This window comes from Sphaerodactylus townsendi, linkage group LG08 (assembly GCF_021028975.2).
Source record: "Sphaerodactylus townsendi isolate TG3544 linkage group LG08, MPM_Stown_v2.3, whole genome shotgun sequence".
In the NCBI taxonomy this organism is placed as follows: domain Eukaryota; kingdom Metazoa; phylum Chordata; class Lepidosauria; order Squamata; family Sphaerodactylidae; genus Sphaerodactylus; species Sphaerodactylus townsendi.
This window is the reverse complement of record NC_059432.1, coordinates 101,970,424-101,992,696: the sequence shown is the minus strand read 5'-3', so window position 1 is coordinate 101,992,696 and position 22,273 is coordinate 101,970,424. Positions and strand designations below refer to the sequence as shown.

The window sequence follows — 22,273 nt, the reverse complement described above, 5'->3', positions numbered from 1 at the left end:
CCTGAAACTCCAATGTGATGAAGAAATGGAATCTAGTCTGGGGCCATGTTTTCTTCTTGTTGGAATAGTGATGGTTTGAGCTCGCAAGAACTCTTGGTTTATGAGAGCCCTCCCTTCACTTACTCCTTTTCCTTCCAGAAACCATGTGAGTTTCCGACTTGATTTCTGGGAGACAGGAAAAATGTATCCCATGGATTACTACTAAGTCCACACAATGACAGATGCAACTTTGTTAAGTGAGGCTGGAGCTAGGACATTATTTGAAACAAAACATTCGATTACAATTGTTAGAAGTTGGTTGTGGACAGAACAGATCTTGTTCCTTTGCTCTGTGGCCAGAGACTTCAGAGGTGTATCACAGAGGGAAGTCTGTAACAGACTTGCCTCTGTGATACACCTCTGAAGATGCCAGCCACAGATGCAGGCGAAACATTAGGAACCAGATCTACCAGACTACGGCCACACAGCCCGGAAAACCCACCACAACCAGTTGAATCTGGCCGTGAAAGTCTTCGATAATATATTCACTACAATATTTGTCAATCATTATTGATAAATTTAAAAAGTGTCTCTTGTTAATTAAGCAGTTGGTGTATGTGTAAATTATTTTTAATGTAAAATACTTACAACTCTGTGCAGCAGGTACCTTGTTAGAAAAGGCATAGCTCCTTCACTTTCACACAAGGAAGAATACCTCTACTGAGATGGTTCTTGCTGTGATGTAGGCATGCATCTGAAAACAGAGAAGAAAGCTGGTTTTTCTTCAGAAACAATTGCCTTCTTCATATGAGGCAGGTTACTAGGCACTGTTGGAATTTTAATTGATGAACTGATTTAATACGATTAACAAAGATATTGACTAAGATTTGTGTAGCTGTGTAAACTGACAAGTATGCAAAGCCTCACTAACTTACAGCTCAATCCAGATGGACAGAGGCTGAAGCAACTCCTGGAGGTGGAACAGGACCATGCCAGTGGATTTACCCTCTCTTGGGCACCTACCCCAGTGGAGGGACAAATATGCCAGTGGGCAGCCCTCCAAGATGTGATGGACAAGGTGCTAAGCGCCAACACTAGTCGGCTTCCACCCTGACTTTATTTCCAGTTAAGCTGCAGCCCAGAGCTCCGACTTGTGCCACTTTTTTGAATGGCATAAGCCAGGGGTCTGGAACCTGTGGCTCTCCAGATGTTCATGGACTACAAATCCCATCAGCCCCTGCCAGCATGGCCGTAAGCCATGTAGCCCACTTTCCAATGGTTCCTCATGCCACTGAAAAGCCCCCTGGAGGCGGTGGGGTAGCGCAGCAGCATCACCGTCCCTGCCTTCCCAGAGTTCTGGATTGGATTGCCTGTCAAGTGGGGCTGTCTCTTGACTCACAGGGTATTCATACAAAAAGAGCAAATCTGCAGGAAATATGGACATTGCTTAGGGCAAAGGATGGTGTACATAGCTGTGTCTGTGAATCCATGAATATGGTATCCCTTTGTAACCAATAACGTCTCCCTGTCGTTGTCATGATTTGCCAGGACTTGGACATATTTTCCCTTCCTCTCAATGCATAATGTCCATTGCATGTGATCCCGCTTGGCCTGATGAGGTTGGACATGGGAACCCAGCAACCAATTGCAAAACAGATCCTGGGAGAAGTTAACATTCCATTTGATACCAAACACAGCCTATATTCTTCAAAGTGCCTGCATTATGCATGCCGTCGTTTGTCATGCATAACGTTATTATAATAAACACCAAAGGATTTGTAGTGGGAATGATGAGTCACTTGTAAATTGTTGCCAAGTGGATAAAGAACACAATGTATTTACATAGCACTTAACTCCCGTTACATTTGAAAGCAGTAGCGAAATGATAACCGTACAACATGCATAATCCGGCGATGGGGAAGAAAGCCAAGTCCTAAATCCTTTTTCCTTTTTTCTTCCCTGTTTCCTCTTTAACTTGCAGGTTTCTTGAGCACTGGGGACCAAGCAGCCAAAGGGAACTATGGCCTCCTTGATCTCATTCAGGCCTTGAGGTGGACTAGTGAAAACATTGGGTTCTTTGGTGGTGACCCGCTGAGAATCACCGTTTTCGGATCTGGCGCTGGCGGTTCGTGTGTCAATCTCTTGACTTTGTCCCATTATTCTGAAGGTAACCGTTGGAGCAATTCAACCAAAGGTATTATTGCAGGTTGCAAATTTTGACGATTTTGGTGTCTGCATGCCACCACCATGACTTCTATGTGATGCTCTTGTATATATGTATCTTGTCACATCTAGGGATGCCAAAGGAAATAATAATAATATGACCTGCCCTCCCCAGTTTCAATCAGGGAGGACAAGATATAAATTCAATAAAATAAAGTAGTAGTTGTAGTTGTAGTAGTTGTAGTTGTAGTAGTTGTAATTGTAGTAGCCCAGTGACAGTAGGGTCATTGAAAAAGAACTTGAGAAGGTCACTAAATACCACAATTTGAAAACTAAGGCTCATTCCGCACATGCAGAATAATGCACTTTCAAACTGCTTTCACTGCTCTTTGAAGCTGTGCGGAATAGCAAAATCCACTTGCAAACAGTTGTGAAAGTGGTTTGAAAACGCATTATTTTGCGTGTGTGGAAGGGGCCATAGATACAGCGACTATGGCACAATCCAGCTGAAGTCTTCCCTGTGATAATCGGCACCCTGGGTGTCATTCTGAAAATGCTAGGGCAGCACTTGAAACATCTTCGAATTGACAATATCAACATCAGTCAAATTCAGAAGGCAGCCCTACTGGGATCTGCACGAATACTACGCCGATACATTACAACTTCCTAGGCCTCTGGGTGAGGCTCAAATTGTAACGAGAGGCTAACAACCCGCTAAAGAACTGGCAGCTGTGATATTAAACAAAATTAAATAATAATATATTCCAAAAACACTCTGGCTGTACTTGAAATACCTTCACATTCACAAAATCAACATCTGTCAGATTCAAAAGGCAGCTCTGCTGGGATCAGCATAAATACTACCCCGATGCATTACAATGTCCTAGGCCTCTGGGAGAGCTTCTAATTGTAATGAAAGGCTGACAACCTACTAAAGAACTGGCAGCTGTGATATTAAACAAATTAAATAATAATAATAATAATAAAATGCCACTTCCTGCACTTCTGACATAAACATGTCACTGGTGTTCCCCTACAGTAATAGTGTTAGTTGTTCTCTTTCTCTGTGTTGAAGCCTATGGAATTGGGATCAATTGGACCCCAGTTAAACAGAATTGGGGGGGGGGGGGTACAACCGTTCCTTTCCAAGGCAGTAATCCAAAGTGTGCTACATTTATGCTCCTGCCCCATTTAAGACAAAGATGATCATTTTCAAAGTATTTGGAGGAGATTTTGATTCAATGGCAAAAGGCAACAAGGTCAAAATAAGGTATCTGAAAGCCCATAAGATTTAATAGTATCCCCATTTCTCTCTGTGCTTTGAACTGTTGCTTAGACCCAACTCACTGACAACAGAAGGGATGTGGATTCTTGCATTTTCCTACCCCCAGTAGTCTTTTTTTGGTTGTGGAACCCATGTGGATTGAGACCTGCAGTGGGCAAGGTGTGGGAGGTAGAATTGTTCCTTCGTCTGCAAGACCCACAGTTGGATGTGAGAGGGGGAGTGATTTTATCCCCTGCTTCTTCCTCCGCCACATGGCCTAGAGTCATCATCAAACATATCCCATTTTTAAAAGCTTGACCTAAACTGGGAGGAGGAGATCTATAAAGCCCAAATACTTTCTAGGTTTGCCAACAAGCACCGATTCCGGCCCAGTAAAACATTGTTTGGGTGGGGACGCTTCGCACAGGCGGCGCTGCGAATACAATGCAGCGCCGCTTTTTCCCTCCCCAAACGATGTATTCAAACCTCGCTCAGGGAGCAAGGTTTTCAGAATATGCCGGCTTCCACCCATTGCTGAGTGAATGGCAGCAGGTGGAAGCCGGCGTATTCCCTGCCCCGGCCCCAAACACCTTCCTACCTTGTCCGGGCATCCATCGCTTTGAAGAGGCCAGGGGACACGCCTCCTGGCCTCCATCGCTGCAACCGTCATGCTGGCCATGGGGGCATGTCCCCTGGCCTCCTCAGAGCGACGGACGCCCGCCAGTTGCGCAGCCCGTGGGGCCATTCATGCAAACGGCCCCAGGGCTGGCATCGGCATTAATCATGCCACTGCTGCCCCGCAAATCTGGCCGTGCCGAAATGGCCAGAGTTTGGGGAAGAGAGGGACCTATGTGTGTGTGTGTGTGTGGGGGGGGGTACAGTGCCATATATTCCCCCTCCAAAGGAGCCTTTTTTCCTGGGGAACTGTTCACTGTAGTCTAGAGATTAGTTGTAATTCTGGGAGATCTTCAGGCCTTACATGAATGTTGGCAATTTTGTGTCCTTTCTGTCTCACATGCAATTGGATGCAAAACACATGATTGCTAGACTTTGGCTAGAGGAACTTTGGCTAGAAGAACTTATAAAGCTGCCTCATATTTTGGGCCTGTTCTTTCCTGAGGGTGCTTTTTAAGAAAGCGAATCAGTTACATTCCCAGTGTATATGAAACCAACTATATTTTCTCAGTTATGAAGAGCTTGTACAGTTCTTTTCAACGAGTAGAAATCAGTGAAGTGAAGTTAGTGGCCCAGTTTTCTATTTTGTATCTCATGGAGGAGTTGCTGTTGTTGCAAACTGTTATCTACTGTGAAGAAAATGAGCCCTTAAGTTCAGAGGTCTTCCATTTGAAACGATAAAGTGTTTCTCTTGGTGTTGCCCAAGGAAAGAGCAAGTGTTTTGGCATGTGTGACCTGAGATTGTCAAAGCATTAAGGTTCTACTGTGCTGTTCCCCCTTCTGTCATTATCACCTCTCTTCTCTAAAACAAGAAAGACAGTGGGCTGAGGGGGGGGGGGAATGAAGCAAATGCTGCCTGAGGTCATGCAGGTCTTCCATTTTGGCAGACTCATCCTTCCTAAAGAAAAGGCAGGGCACACTGTTAGACTCAGGCTATGATTCAGTTAACTTGATGTAGGAGGTTAAGACCGGTGGATTCGAATCTGGAGAGCAGGGTTTGATCCCTGGCCCTCCACTTGAGTGGCAGACTTTAATTGTGCGTTGTGTGTTCCTTCATGGCCAGGGGGTAGACTGGATGTCCCTTGTGGCCTCTTCCAATTCTATGATTCCAATGTGCTGAACTGGGTTTGTTTCTCTGCTCCTCCATTGAAGCTTGCTGGATGACCTTGGACTCATTATAGTTCTCCTAGAATTCTCTGAGCCCCACCTGCCTCATAAAGTGTCTGTTGTGGGGCAGGAAAGGGAAGGCAATTATATGCTGCTTTGAGACTCCTTATGGTTGACAAAAGCAGGGTATAAATCAGTGGTGGCGAACCTATGGCACAAGTGCCAGAGGTGGCACTCAGAGCCCTCTCTGTGGGCATGCGTGAACAGAGTTCATCATGCCCCCCCCCACACACACATCTAGGCTGGCCTGGGCCTCTGGGCACAATGCCCTGCAGCGAACAGGGAAGACTCGACTGGTGGACCTGGTGCCTGTGCTCTGGGTGGCTGATGCCCGAGTGGGGAGCAGAAAAGGCAGAGATGCTAGAGAGGTGCAGAGCAGTGCGCACAGGACTTGGGGTGCACACAGGACTAAAACTTCAGTATTCAGGTTAAATTGCCATGTTGGCACTTTGCAATAAATAAGTAGGTTTTGGGTTACAATTTGGGCACTCAGTCTCGAAAAGGTTCACCATCACTGGTATAAATCCATACTCTTCTTTCTCTTCTTCTACTGAGTCAGACCTTTGGTTTGGAGCTGCTCTTTAGGTTCTCAGGAAGGTTTTCCATATCATGTACTGCCAGATCAGTTGTAATTCTAGTCGGCTTTACCAGGGGATTAGTTAATCTAATCCAGTGGTGGCGAACCTATGGCACGCATGCCAGAGGTGGCACTCAGAGCCCTCTCTGTGGGCACGTGTGCACAGAGTTCGTCATGTGGGGGGGGCAGAAAATCCCCTCCCCACACATCTAGGCTGGCTTGGGCCACTGGGCACAACGTGTAGGTAACCCTGTTAAGTGCTGTTAAACCCCATTGATTTTCATGGAAAGAACTAAAGTGCGATTCTTTACCTGAGAATAAACTCAGTTGCTGGCAATAAGGTTTGCTTCTGAGTAACCCCCCCCCCCCCCGGGTCGTGATTCACCCATTCGAAGCGTTGCATGGTTGCTTCAAAGCACAGCCACCGCCTACCACCAAGCTTACTCCCGAGTAACGCACGCCTCGGAGCCAACCATTTTTTCTAAACTAAAACCTCGGCATTCAGGTTAAATTGCCGTGTTGGCACTTTGCGATAAATAAGTGGGTTTTGGGTTGCAGTTTGGGCACTCGGTCTCGAAAAGGTTCACCGTCACTGATCTAATGATCACACCCACTTCTATTCAGTGGGACTTACTCCCCAAAAGTGTTTTTAAGATTGCACTTTTATCCTTTGAAGTGCCACAAAACGCCTTTTTCTTTCACTTTTCAAACAGCGACCCTATTCACTCTTGTAAGGGGTAAGATCCATTACATGCCATATAATTTTATTTTCAAGAGAACATGTATTGGAGCTAGCTTCATCTTTCCGTGATTTCAGTTATTTCCCATTGAAAACAAGGGGTTGTGGAAGTGCTCATTACTGGCTGGATCCTGTCCTTCATTTGTACGAGTAATTCCTTCCGGTATGAAGGGCGCAATGGCTAAAATAATGTCTCCGATTTACATGGAACTACTTCAGAGAAAATGGTTTGAGGGTTGAAGTGGAACATTACTTTCATCCCTTTCATCCGTTTTCCACTATCACAGTTCAATAACCAAAAAAAAAAGTCTTAAAAGAAGCTGAATGGAGCTTTATAGCTCGAGGACTTCGACCACTTTTAACTTAATCCAGCCTTTAATGGAGCATTTAACAAGCTCTGCTGTTCATATCAGCTCTTTCTGAACAGGTGACTTACAACCCAATCCATAACCCAGTTAAGCAGCATCCCTATGATTGTCAGTGGGATCCTACATTTTTCAGAAAAAAAGTCCAGGAATTAGGCAGTTAGTAGTATGGAAACTGATCCCCCCCCCCCCCGGGGGTTTCCATCTAGCAAATGCGAAGAGATTCACCAAATATTCTCTGGTTTCAATTTCTGGGTGAGGTCTTGTGTTGGTAGTATGGAAATAGTCTAACACAGGGGTAGGGAACCTGCGGCTCGAGAGCCGCATGCGGCTCTTCGGCCCTTGCACTGCGGCTCTACGAGCCAAGCCGCCAGCCCCATCCTTGCCCGCCCTGCAGGCAGCAGGGTGGGTGCATCAACTGCTGTTGGCTTCCCCTCTCGCCCGTGGGCTTCCCCTCTCGCCTGCCCTATTCAAGCGGGGCGGGCACTTTCCCGGCGGCCAGCGAGGCCGAGCTGCTGGCTCCATCCTTGCCCGCCCTGCAGGCAGCAGAGTGGACGCATCCATGCGCTTCTCAGAATGAGCAGAGTAAAAGGTAAAAAAACCCTATATATATATAGTGTTATCTTTATTTTAAATGTCAAAAATTATTTGCGGCTCCAAGTGTTTTCTTTTCCCATGGAAAACGGGTCCAAATGGCTCTTTGAGTGTTAAAGGTTCCCTACCCCTGGTCTAACATATGTCCCAAATATGTCCCAAATAGGCCTCTGCACACTGCAGAGGCTAATTTGCTTGTAGTCCCTTGCCCCTCAATGATGCGAAGTTAGTTGCATACCTGGGCCAGGGCTTTACGTTGCCCTGGCTCCCTGCCTAGTGTGGGGCACTCTTTCCTCCTTCAACTCAGTTAACTTCCCTGTGGGACCTTGGGGAGTTCCGCAGGGTCTTCAAAACTGAGTTGTTCCACCGGGCTTTTGGGGAGGCTGGCTGAGGAGTTGCCGCCCCTCGTGCTGCCCCCCCTCCACTGGTTCTGTTTGCCCCATCTTGGTTTGCTATGTCCCCTCTCGAGCGTGGGATCGGGTTCCGCTAATAATATTTTTATGTGTTGCTGCTTTGTTAGTATTTTAACATTTTTCATTGTGTTATATTTATTACAACATTTTGTATATTCCCTTTTTGGCCTTATTGTTCACCGCCCAGAGCCCTTCGGGGGTTGGGCGGTATATGAAGATTAACAACAACAACAAACAAACAAACAAACAAACAAACAAATAAAAAACCAGCCAGTGGACTCTGTTCTGGAGAACTGGGTTTGATTCCCCTGTTTTCCACATGAGCAGTGGACTCTCATCTGGTGAACCAGATTTGCTTCTGCACTCCTACATTCCTGCTGGGTGCCCTTGGGCTAGTTACAGTTCTCTCAGAACTCTGGCAGCCCCACGTGCCTCACAAGGTGTGCCTGTGGTGGGGAGAGGAAGGGAAGGACTTTGTAAGCCACTTTGAGACTCCTTATAGTTGAAAAAAGTGGGATATAAATCTGAACTACTACTACTCCTACTCCATCTTCATCTTCATCTTTAAATCCAACTAGATGCAAATATTTATCTTGGTTCATTCCTGCTTGGTGTTGTTGTGTGGAGCCGCAGGTTCCCTACCCCTGTGTTAGACTATTTCCATACTACAAACACAAAACCTCACCCAGAAATTGAAACCAGAGAATATTTGGTGAATCTCTTCCCATTTGCTAGATGGAAACCCCCCGGGGGGAAGGATCAGTTTCCATACTACTAACTGCCTAATTCCTGGACATTTTTTCTGAAAAATGTAGGATCCCACTGTTGTTGTGTGAAGTTAGCCACTGCTGATGTAGTATAGTGTGACCAGACGTCCCGCTTTTGGCGGGACAGTCCCGCTTTTAAGCAATTTGTCCTGCGTCCCGCGGGGTTTTTAAAATTTCCTGATTTTTGGAAGGCTGCCACACTGCCTTCTGGGGCGCTCCCCTTTTCCCACTCTGTCACAGGGCGGGAAACAGGGGAGAGCCCCAGAAGGCAGTGCGGCAGCCTCCCACGCACGCGGCCGCAGGAGCAAGATTCGTACCTCCTGGGCGCCCCTCGGTTTCCTTCAGTCGCTGCGGGCGGAAACCGGGAGCCTGAAACCGGGAGCGCAGTAGCGCGCTTGCATGGGCGGCGCGTATGTTTCCCCGCTTTAAAAATGTGAAAATCTGGTCACCTTAATGTTGTACCATTTTTTTCTTTTCCTGAAATGGGAGATGCCACTCAATCAGGAACCACACTGCAAACTGCAAGGCAACCTGATTTAAGGCAGTGACATGTGGGTGCATGGTGCTTTTCAAATGAGAAAAAGAGCAGGAGCTCCAGATTTTTTAAAAAAATTGATTGGCATGTTTAAAATTCAATCACCTTCTAATGGGGGGTGGGGTTATTTATCGTATGGCATTGTTTCATATCACAATCAAATGCATATCCATCAGCCCGTTTAAAATCTCAATAGCTTAAAATATAGATGCAAATTTTAAAATATAGTACTAATACATCATTTGAAATCAGAAACCAATTTCAAGCTTTTCCAATATTACAGAACTGTTTCTGTTTTTAAAAAGCAAAATCTGACATAGATGCTCGGTAGGCCACCAGTGAACATTCCTTAGTTTATTGTTTGTTTAGAGAGTCCCATTGACATTTGGGGTTTCCTATCCATCTCCGTTTATGTTGAAAGTATCCACAGCGCCCATGTCTAGTCCTCACACTATTTAATTTACGCCATATTTTCTTCAGTGCCCTAAACCCCGATGGTAGTGTTTTGGGGTTAAAATCAATCAATCATTCTGTCGTCAACTGTCTTGCTTTCTTTTTCACCATTCCATCTCTATTTTCCATGTGGTGCCTGAACTTTGCAGTGTTAAACCAAGTGGATTTCTAGATTTCACTCTTTTAGTTTGAAAATTCTTCAAGGTGTCATAATGGGTGGTAGCTTTTGGCTACAATTCTAAGGATGTTTTCTGAGCAGAACTGCTTAGAATCATTCCCTTTGCCTAATAAACACAGTTGTTTGTCCTTCAACGTCTCATAATTATCTGATTAATTTACAAAATGTTAAAAGGCAGATTTATCAGCTCAGCAGTCTGTCATTAATTGACATCCCTGTTCAATTTTATTGAGTACCTAGGCCTTGATAATAACTGTGATGCCTATATTCTAAAACACCAAGCATTGGCTCTTTTAAACATCTTTCCTTCTAATGTTTCGTATGGCAGATACAAAAAACTGCCACCCCAGGAGAGACTTTGGATATAATGTTCTGGATACACTTACCTGTTTATAGACTGTGACAAATTTTATTGTTTGCATATCCCTTTTAGATACCATCTGGTTGAAATAAATTATAGCCATCTTAAAGGTGCGAAATTGACCAATTTCCTCCTAAATTACAGGAATCAGTAAATGATAGAACTAGTTGTGAACTTCTTGATGGATGTCATGAAACAACATTCTGAAACTTGAAGAAATTGTTCAAACACACCTTGTTTCATCTAGTCCTCATTGAATTATTGATTTGTTTAAAAAATTAATGAAATTTAGTTGAGAATCTTTTTTTACCCAGTAGCCCAGGGGTAGGGAACCTGCGGCTCTCCAGATGTTCAGGAACTACAATTCCCATCATGCTGGTAGGGGCTGATGGGAATTGTAGTTCCTGAACATCTGGAGAGCCGCAGGTTCCCTACCCCTGCAGTAGCCTATGTGCTGTAAATGTTTTGGTATATGCCCTTAAAGGTTCGCTTGCTCGCTCGCTCGCTCGCTCGCTCGCTCGCTCGCTCGCTCGCTCGCTCCTTCCTTCCTTCCTTCCTTCCTTCCTTCCTTCCTTCCTTCCTTCCTTCCTTCCTTCCTTCCTTCCTTCCTTCCTTTGTGCTGTTTAATATGATTGATTTTATGCATGTTCTTTTGCATCTTACCCCGCTCCAAAGTTAAGCCTCAGGGTAGGACACATATAAGCACATCCAGATAAGGCTGCCTTATACTGAGTCTCAACCATTGGTCCATTAATGCCAATATTGCCTGCTCAGAGTGGCAGTGACTCTCCAGGATCTCAGGTGGAAGGTTTTCACATCACCCATTACCTGATTTTCTTAGCTGGAGATGGCAGGTATTGACATTAGCCACTTCTCCATTCAAATACACTGGTGTGGGGGGTGGGGATCATATTAAATTTAAAGTGAACATGAAATACCATCTCCAAAAGAGATTGTATTTGTTGTCCAGCCAGTAAACATTTAGGCTCTGGCCTTGTAGACATGGGAGTGGGGGGAAGACTTTGTAATAAGTCAGGCCTTGATCCAGAGAAATGTGCTTGCAGCAACAGCTGTGCACTTTCTACTTCTCCAGCGGTTCAGCAAGCATCAATGACTGAATGGATGACCTCTTAATTCAAGCCCTCCTTGTTGGGTGGACAGAAAAGTGGGGACTTAGCCTCAGTAGGTAATGAGTGGTTAGGAGTGACTGCATGGCCAGCTGTGAGAATGAGATTCTTGAACGACTATGTTTCATTTACATGTTTACATGTTTTGTTTACCTGTTCTCCAGACTCCAGTCCTTCTTCCATTGTGTTCCTCTCAAGGAATATTTCTTCACTAGGAGTAACATGTCTTACATTTTGTCCTGCCACTTAGACGTTTCCGTGCACATCCGTCCTCTTCTATTACTTCCAGGGCATGGAACCGCAGAGTAACAATTATGGTGTACCTGTTGCATCATTTCTTAATATATTCCTCATGGCAGTCTAGAGGCCACTGAGCATGCTGAATTCTTGAATATTTGGACTTCCTTTTTCACTTCAATGCGCTAGGGAATTCAGGGTAAATATGCCAGACCCTATATGATCTGACTCACTAAATGTAGTCCAGGAGCATGTCTGATGGCCCACTTGAGAAACCTGGTTGGGCAGCTGTACTGCAAACACAGGAAGGATTCTTGAGCAGTTTGTAGGCCTGGGACCTTTTGCTTACCTTAATTTTCAATAAGCCTTTATTGGCATACAGAACATACAATATAAATACAATTAAAATTACTAGATAAAACATCACACTGGATCATAAGTTCAGTTCGCAAACCTCAGCCAGAAACTTTGCCACTGTGAGACCACAGTCAAGGTCATTACAGTTTAAGAGCATATTTACTTTATCAAGCTCTATCAGGGTTTTCATAGAGTCAATGATAATAATAAGCTGGATCTTGGATTCTGGTAAAGTGGGCAGTGGAGGAGAATGTGCACAATGGAATCCAACTGCCCTGGGCTGCAGGGGCAAAGCCTCTTATCGTTTGGTGGACCCTTGAGTCTTCCTCCATGGAGTGGGGATGGCATAATGTTAAATCTAGCCAGCATGTAGGCTCTCCTATAGATAGGGTTGGTAAGTGCTGCAATATAGTAGGCTGGGTTTCCCTGCACAAATGGAATTGCCACGTTCATTGGCGAGTCTTTTGCTTACCAAGCACATGTTGTATCACTGAGCCTCACACCCTTGCCTCATATTCTGCCTTCTGAATAAATATAGGTTAGGTATGTATTGACAGAGTACCATGGTCACAAACATGATACATGTATTTCTCAGTAGAAATCTCTAAGACCCCTTCTGCACATGCAGAATAATGCACTTTCAATCCACTTTCACGATTGTTTGCAAGGGGATTTTGTTATTCCGCACAGTAAAATACAGCCGCAAAGTGCATTAAAAGTGGATTGAGAAGCATTATTCTGCGTGTGCGGAAGGGACCTAAGTGCTACATTCTGGAGAAAATTACCAACCTGATATTAATCTTGAGCTCTTGGACACACCTTGCTTTAAAAAAAATTAAGTAAGCTGTAACATAATTTTGAGTTCACCTGGATAATCTTCCTAACCACCTCCTCTGTCTCTAGTAAGAATGAATATTTAAAATCAGGTATGCCGTCCTAATAAACATAATACAGCCCACTTCCATGACTTTCTCCTTATGGGAAAGGAGAAATATCCACGCATGGAACCAAGTCATGTCCTGGGTTCATTTTGTTCACAGTCAATGCCGCATCAAGAAACTCAGCCTTCCACGAGTTCGACAAGCTCAGTCAATTCAATTCTGCCCTGCAGTCAGAATTTGGAACTGACAAGAAATGAGTGTGTTGTGTGTTGTTTATTTTAAAAATCAAATGCCATGATATAGAAGTGAGCTAATGAGACAAACCTAATCCATTAAATATAGGCAGCAGAGATGTGGTAGGTTTGCCCACCACCTAAGGTAGTAGTTTGCATAACAGTGTGATTCCAAAAAAGGCGCAGTCATCAGGGATAAATAATTCTCTGCAGTCTTTTCCAAGCTCCACTCATTCTAAACAACATTCAGTGGGCTAAGCTCAGATATCAAAAGCATCCATTTACAACCAGTTCTGCCCATTTGTTCACACTCCATTTTAATATTTCAGGGCCTGTTCTTTATCTACATTGGTACAGACTTTTAGTATATACTGATAGGTCGCCCTTGCTACAAAATGAAACTAAAGTCGAGCTGCACCTTACAGACTGACAATGTTTATTTCAGCATAAGCTTTCATGAGCCACAGCTGTGAAGTGAGTTGTGACTCACATGTCAAATAACCGTTGTTAGTTTTTCAGGTAACTCTGGATTTTTGTTTCATTTTGCAAGGACAGACTAGTATGGTTACTCCTTTGCAATCCCTCTGTTTCTGCCATGTTTCCTTGTTGGCTTGCAATGTATTACATACAGTTTATTTGTACATATATATATATATACAACTATATTATATGATTTAGTCAACGTAACAACCTAAACAATAACAATACAGTTTAAAAAGAATACGCTATAATGGTGAGATGTCTAACTATCCAATTGACTTAATTCGCTTATTTTAAGCATGTAGCTAATCGTTATTGCTTCAGTCTGTCTCTCTGAACTCTTGTCCTCTGTCTCCCCACGCAGGACTTTTTCAAAGGGCAATAGCTCAAAGTGGGACGGCGCTCTCCAGTTGGGCAGTCAGTTTTCAACCTGCAAAATACGCCAGGATGTTGGCCACGAAAGTTGGTTGCAATGTATCAGATACAGTAGAACTGGTAGAATGTCTGCAGAAGAAACCTTACCGAGAACTTGTTGACCAGGATATTCAACCAGCCCGGTACCATATAGCCTTTGGTCCAGTCATAGATGGGGATGTGATACCAGATGACCCTCAGATCTTGATGGAGCAAGGAGAGTTCCTCAACTATGACATAATGTTGGGAGTTAACCAAGGAGAAGGGTTGAAATTTGTAGAAAACATCGTCGACAGTGAAGATGGCATCTCAGCCAGCGACTTTGACTTTGCAGTTTCAAACTTTGTCGATAATTTATACGGATACCCTGAAGGCAAAGACATACTAAGAGAAACCATTAAATTTATGTACACTGACTGGGCAGATAGACACAATCCAGAAACAAGAAGGAAAACACTGTTGGCTTTGTTTACTGATCATCAATGGGTTGCGCCAGCAGTGGCTACAGCTGATCTCCATTCAAATTTTGGATCACCCACTTATTTTTATGCCTTTTACCATCATTGCCAAACAGATCAGGTACCTGCATGGGCAGATGCCGCTCACGGGGATGAGGTTCCTTATGTTTTGGGGATCCCAATGATAGGTCCTACTGAATTGTTTCCTTGTAATTTTTCCAAAAACGATGTCATGCTAAGTGCAGTCGTGATGACATACTGGACAAACTTTGCAAAAACTGGGTAAGTCATGGATGGATACGTAGTACCACAACGAAGAACATGAATCTGATCGAATCAAGGGCCATCCTTTCTCGTGGCACTCGGCGCATGCATATAATGACAACGGTTGCCTTGTTGCATTAAAAGCCAGTCTAAAACCAGAAGTAATACATTTGCAGTGTTATTCTGTGCAGAGTTACTCCAGCCTAGGCCTATTGGAATCAGTAGACTTGGACTAGAGTAACTCTGTATAGGATTGCATTGGTAAAATGGTTAAGATGGGACAATACAGGTGCTGTACCCTAGATACATTAGAAAATTTCTGAACACCCATGGTTAGGTCTGGTTTTCCACTTCAAAACCAGCTGACCAGTGTCCTACTTTGGTCAGTACTGCTGCGTGATAGCACACAACCAAGATGTCGGCCAGTTTCAAATGTGATGGCATCAAAGCCTACAATGAGTGCAATATTTTCACTACCAGCTCTGATGCAGGGACAGAGGAACAAAGGCAAAAAAAGAACAGAAAGCTCTAATTCAAGAAGGAATAACTTACAGGTTGAGCTTTGTGGGAGGAGAGGTATGGATAGTTTGCTGTGCAAAAGATGTGTACTAATCTTCTGCCCGTTCAATCAAAGAAGTGGCAAGAGGGGTATTCTCCAGTTGCAGACTGGATAGTGGCTTGGTGTGTACCAAATTTTAGCATTTTTTATATTTAAATGTTCTTCAGTATATCAACAGAAGTATGTATATTTATCATGTGAAACTGTGGCTCATTCCGCACATGCAGAATAATGCACTTTCAAACTGCTTTCAGTGCTCTTTGAAGCTGTGCGGAATAGCAAAATCCACTTGCAAACAGTTGTGAAAGTGGTTTGAAAATGCATTATTTTGCATGTGCAGAAGGGGCCTGTGAGAGACAGAGATCTTTCGACAAGAGTATTTTGCTATATTTCCATGTCAATAGACAACATGGAACTGGCTGGTTCAGTTGGCCGAACCATATACTGTAAACACCCAGTAGATATAAAACAAAATTATTAGCATGTAACCTGTTTCATCTTTGCTCAGTGGAATTGTAAGCTATGTGTGCACTGAAGGGTATAGCAGTACAGTAGCTGAGTGAACCATGTGTTCTTTGGAGCTTGGCAGAAGTCATGTCGATGGTTTGCATTGTGAAATGCTGATACTATGTGAAAAATGTATTTTGAAGTTGGAGTAATTTTTCAAAACAAAAATTAATGTCCTCTTTTCCCTTCTAGGGATCCAAATCAACCAGTCCCACAGGATACAAAGTTCATTCACACAAAACCTAATCGGTTTGAGGAAGTAGCATGGACCAGATACTCTCAGAAAGACCAGCTTTACCTTCACATTGGATTAAAACCGCGAGTGAAAGAACATTACAGGGCCAACAAAGTGAACCTGTGGTTAGAACTGGTACCTCACCTGCACAATCTTAATGACATTTCACAGTATACCTCTACGACAACTAAAGTGCCATCAACTGATATCACTTTCAGGCCAACACGGAAAAATTCAGTACCCGTAACTTCAGCCTTTCCTACAGCCAAGCAAGACGATCCCAAACAACCACCGAGCCTAATTTCCGGGGATCAACGAGACTATTCCACGGAGTTGAGTGTAACTATAGCTGTCGGGGCATCTTTGCTGTTCCTGAACATTTTAGCCTTTGCAGCTCTATACTATAAAAAGGACAAGAGGAGACATGATGTCCATCGGAGATGTAGCCCGCAGCGCACTACTACCAATGATCTTACCCATGCACAAGAAGAGGAAATAATGTCCCTCCAAATGAAGCACACGGACTTGGGTCATGAATGTGAGTCCATCCATCCACATGAGGTGGTTCTCAGGACCGCCTGCCCCCCAGACTATACACTAGCGATGAGGCGGTCCCCTGATGATATCCCCTTGATGACCCCCAACACCATTACAATGATACCCAACACTATACCAGGGATTCAACCCCTACACACATTCAATACATTTACCGGTGGACAGAATAACACTCTGCCCCATCCCCATCCTCACCCCCACCCCCATTCACATTCAACAACTAGGGTATAGCCAGACAAGACGAAACAAACTTTTTATTTTTTGGTGGATTACAGTGGGGGATAATTATGGAAGACGTGACTTGGCTTTCAACCTACAAGACTCTTACTATTTAAATATGGAGGAATATTATGTGAATATACATATCAAGGACTTTGGGGGTTCGGGGCGGGGAAATGAATTGTACATATATACAAATGAACTTTTAAAAGAAAAAGTATAACTTTTTACAATTGCTTGAAGCAATTGTCCTGAATGATACTTTTTTCATTCACATTCAAGTATTAATTTTTTGAGGATTTAAGTTACGTAACAGAATTAGGCTTGTGCAACAAAATCAGGAAGGAGACGATGACTGGAAATTAAAATACAAAAGTTCTATCAATATGCACAAGGGACACATTAATGGAATGTCAGATAATTTTCACCAGTTTTGATTTCGAACTGTTTTCTTGTGTAGACCATATTTACATATTTGGATAATTATACAAAGCACCGATGCTGTTAAAGGCCTTAGAAATGGGCTCATTTGCTGAGATCTGCCAAGGAAAAAGGGGGGAGAAAGTTTTAGAACCTGGCAGATATGACATTATCACATAAGCGCTGTCAGTATAAACATTGTGGGAATAAAGGAAATGGGATATTTTTAGCACGATGTGCATGATAATTTATTATGCTTGGTGGCTGTGCTGCTGATTAAGCCGTAATTAAAATTCTTGTCATCCCATTGGGGTTCGGAATAGAAACTTCTTCCCTCAATTGGCATAACCTAAGGGAGGTTTATTTTAAAGGGAGAAACTCCCTTCCCCCCCCCCAAAAAAACCCTTAATTGACAACCCTGCAATTCCCGTTAGTTTCCAAGTAACAAAAGGCATTACAGTAGTTTTTAAAAAGGTGTTTGATGTTATGGAAGGTGCCGGGTGGGGAACCCATGCGGATAGGAATCCCAAAAGGAAACAAACATCTCTATTCGGTTGCTACATTCTCTTTCCACCTAATTAATTTACAGTGTTTATAATGCTGATTGGGCATTTTTGATGAAGCAGTTACCGTTTTGATGGGGTATCACTACAGTCTCTTAGGTTTATACCATTAATTTCTCTTTTTTAAAAAAAAAAATCCAAAGATTTATTTCCAAGAAGATGTTGCAATACATGAGGTTTCGCTTCTCCCTAACCACAAATTATCGCATTGGTTATAACTCTCGTTCATTCGACTTTTCATCTCACACGTGATAAAAATGTATCCGTAGTATTTCGAAGCTATTCCCTTCTTAATCTGTGTATCGTCAGAGGTGAAGGAGGTCACTGGAAAGATCTTTAAGGAGAGCTCTGCATCATACCGATAGCGATATGGAAACTATGGGGTTGGATCCGAGGGGCTTGTCAGCTGGTGACGGATTCCCTTTGATTGTGGGTGTGGCATTAAAAGAAAGCCACAGGAGTGTAGTGAGAAGAGAAAAAGACCACGACCGTGTGAAAAAGCCAGAAAGGATCCAACCCTATACAAAGAATGGCAAAGTCAACGTTTGAAACGTTTCAATTCTGCGTCTCATTTTTATCACTGTCCTTTTGATTGGAAAGGAATGATTGAAAAATGATAAGAGGATCTTTGTACCCCCCCCCCCGACAGTTACTTTCAAATTGTTTAAAAGAAAAATCGTACGCCACAATCATTTAAAAAAAAAGGTTTGTAATGTGTAATCAGATGTACATTTATATAGAAAAGAGGGGGAAAAAGTTGAGATGGACTAAAGAGCACATCCCTGATGAGTAATTTCTCTCTTTTCCTGTATTATATTTCTATTAGAGTAAAGTTATGTGAATCTTTTTTTTATTTTGCATTTTTTCAAAAAAAAAATTACTAGCAATTTTGATAGTTTGTAAGATAACGCGCAGAACTTTCTCTGACAAACTAACTGCAGTAACAGAAATGTTTCTTTTCAGTTACTCTTTTTCAAGATGGAAAGCTTATTACACACACAGCAAAATTGTATACTACTTGATGGGAAACAAACATTCTTTGTACTTCTGGGCCAGTCGCGTTGGCTGCTGAGTGGAAAAAAAATGCTAATCTGGATAATGAATATTATAATTATTTCAATGCTAAGAGACCTGAGATTTGCTCATTAAAGAGCTCAAATGTTTATTGCTGTTTTGTCATTTTTTTTAAAAAAATGAAGTAATGGTAACTGTCTCAGAATAAAGAGTTATTTCTCAAGACCGGTCTGGCTTTTGAAGACTTCTGTACGCTTTCTGTGGGTCAAAACGTCTCCTACTTTGGGGTGATAGCCCTATCATTGAATTCTTTATGGGGGGAAATGCTGACATGGCAAACACGCAAGTCATACAGCCCAGTCCTAGGTGTGTTTACTCAGAAGTATGTCGCTGACATTGCAGTCTTGATCATAGGTACCCCCTTCTAAGTCCACCAAAGTCAATTTATTCATTTAATTTCCTTATACCATCTCTTTCTTCCAAGTATGGATCCAAAATAGCTTTTGTCATTCTCTCTCTTCCATTTTTCCTCACGACAACCCTGTGAGGTTGGTTAGGTAGGTCAATGGACCAAGGTGACCAAGTAAGCTTCAATCCTTCAAAGGATGATTGAGGGATTGGAGCACCTTCCTTATGAGGAGAGGCTGCAGCGTTTGGGATTCTTTAGTTTGGAGAGGAGACGCCTGAGGGGGGATATGATTGAAGTCTATAAAATTATGCATGGGTTAGAAAATGTTAACAGAGAGAAATTTTTCTCTCTTTCTCACAATACTAAAACCAGGGAGCATACATTGAAAATGCTGGGGGGAAGAATTAGGACTAATAAAAGGAAACACTTCTTCATGCAACGTGTGATTGGTGTTTGGAATATGCTGCCACAGGAGGTGGTGATGGCCACTAACCTGGATAGCTTTAAAAGGGGCTTGGACAGATTTATGGAGGAGAAGTCGATCTATGGCTACCAATCTTGATCCTCCTTGATCTCAGATTGCAAATGCCTTAGTAGACCAGGGCTCGGGAGCAGCATCAGCAGAAGGCCATTGCTTTCACATCCTGCATGTGAGCTCCCAAAGGCACCTGGTGGGCCACTGCGAGCAGCAGAGTGCTGGACTAGATGGACTCTGGTCTGATCCAGCTAGCTCTTTCTTATGTTTTCATGTTCTTATGTTCATGGCAAAGTGGTTAACTGAACATGGCTCATCTAAATCCTAGTTCGGCACTCTAGCCATTACACCACAAAGAGTTGTGATTTTGTTTAGGATTGCCCCGATAACATTTAGATGGACTTACTCCAAGATATGCAGGCCAAGATTTGCAACCTGAAATCCTTTTGATACTGTCTTGAGTGCAATCCCTGACTAAGGCCCCTTCTGCACATGCAGAATAATGCACTTTCAATCCACTTTCAATGCACTTTGCAGCTGGATTTTACTGTGCAGAATAGCAAAATCCACTTGCAAACAATTTTGAAAGTGCATTATTCTGAAAGTGCATTATTATAGTTGCAGAAGGGGTCTAAAATTGGGCTGGGCATTTTCTATCTGTTTAGCCAAAGGCTGGAATGGCCAACAAGGAGTTGCTCTTTAAAAAGGAAACAGAAAGAACAGGCTTATTTTAAACAAATGAGTTTAAGAAATTTTCAAGTACAAAACAAGGTTCTAAACTTTCATGCAAGCAATTCTTCTGAACACATTGAGCATGGACTAGATGAACCAAATAGGAAAAGGTAATATTCTTTTGGAAGCTCTTCTGGAAGCTCTAGTTTTGTACGTCTGAGGGGGGATATGATTGAAGTCTATAAAATTATGCATGGGCTAGAAAATGTTGACAGAGAGAAATTTTTCTCCCTTTCTCACGATACTAGAACCAGGGGGCATTCATTGAAAATGCTGGGGGGAAGAATTAGGACTAATAAAAGGAAACACTTCTTCACGCAACGGGTGATTGGTGTTTGGAATATGCTGCCATAGGAGGTGGTGATGGCCACTAACCTGGATAGCTTTAGAAGGGGCTTGGACAGATTTATGGAGGAGAAGTCGATCTATGGCTACCAATCTTGATCCTCTTTGATCTGAGATTGCAAATGCCTTAACAGACCAGGTGATCGGGAGCAACAGCCGCAGAAGGCCATTGCTTTCACCTCCTGCATGTGAGCTTCCAAAGGCACCTGGTGGGCCACTGCGAGTAGCAGAGAGCTGGACTAGATGGACTCTGGTCTGATCCAGCTGGCTTGTTCTTATGTTCTTCCTTTGGGGTTATTTTTGACAGTGGCAGTAACATAACATTGGCTAGTGGACCTGGTTATCCATCAAAAATCTTCCCCTAGAAGCCAAAACACAGAAAGTCTTCAAAATTCAGCATGGTCCATGTGCAATTTCTGCCTGACATAGTTGTGACTGTGACCTGCCAAATGTAAACCAATAAAAAAAAGTTTGCCATCAGAGAACTATTGTTTAACAAGAAGATTGTATTTTCCTATGTTGACTAATGAAAACAAAACAGAAGAAAACATCCAGAAATATAAATGGTAGCCACCAAACAAGACTACATGTGAAGAAAGAAATGTTAAAGTGTTTCTCTTTACATCAATACCAAATGATGTTTCAAACTACTTTAATGGTGGCCATATGTCTCATGACAAATCTCTCTCTACAGTCTCACTGTTTTCTTTTATTAGTTAAAATAAATCATTTAGGTGTACTGAGCATGACACTTTTCTCTTGTTTGGGGGCAGCTGATCGTAGCATAAGTATGAATCATGGGAGGAATGCAGGGATTGGAATTGTCTTCTAACATGTTCACAAGATTTGGGCTGTGATCCCACACAGCAGGCCATGAGGCCAACAGTGGTATAGTTAGAGGGAGGGCTGGAGCCCCAGATGCTCTTCCCCGGGGGCGAACAGCACGGCAGCCCCCCCCCCTTGCAACTGTGTCCAGTCTCAAACTCCAGGATGTTCGGGGCAAGGTGCAGTTGCACGCCAGCGAGCAGGGCTCACCCCAACCCCAACCTTCATGTGGAGATTGGACGTAGGGGAAGCCTGCAGCTTATTGCTTGATCCAAGCCTGGCTGAGGCCAGGTTCAAATGGGCCCTTGCCACCCCCACCTCCATGTGGGGATCAAGAGTGATGGCAAGCCAGACCACCCCACTCCTGACCTTTTCATGGAGATGGGGGTAGGGCAGGCCCATTCTGAATCTGCACATGGAGATTGGGGGTGGGGTGAGCCACACTTGCTGGTGTGCAATTGCACCCCACCTTGAACTCCTCAGGTGGGGAACTGGAGGCCAGGGCATATCTGGGGGTGCAGTGCCCAGGGTAAGGCTAAGCTACAACCCTAAGCTACACCATTTTGCTAAGCTACGCCCCTGGAGGCTCATACATATCTAACTAAATAAAAATCACAATTCTCTGGGTCCGTCTACCAGTGTGGATGCCCTGTAGGAGCATCCTCTTTTCATTCTACACAAATGGCATGTTTCTTCCCCTCAACCCAGTCCAGAGCCAAAAGTGCAATACAGCA

General features: G+C 43.4%; 1 protein-coding gene across 5 annotated transcripts in view; it reads left to right on the top strand.

The window, feature by feature from the left end:
- NLGN1 (neuroligin 1) overlaps positions 1 to 18,978 on the top strand; it is a 759,716-nt gene extending 740,738 nt beyond the window's left edge. For 3 of the 5 annotated variants that reach the window (XM_048506063.1, XM_048506065.1, XM_048506062.1), the window contains 3 exons: positions 1,961 to 2,173; positions 13,910 to 14,699; positions 15,940 to 18,978. In XM_048506063.1, coding sequence (XP_048362020.1) covers positions 1,961 to 2,173; positions 13,910 to 14,699; positions 15,940 to 16,768 — 1,832 coding nt within the window. In that variant the 3' untranslated portion in view covers positions 16,769 to 18,978. The remainder of the gene's footprint in view (positions 1 to 1,960; positions 2,174 to 13,909; positions 14,700 to 15,939) is intronic. The other 2 variants (XM_048506066.1, XM_048506064.1) reach the window with 1 other exon arrangement.
- Positions 18,979 to 22,273: the final 3,295 nt, after the last annotated feature.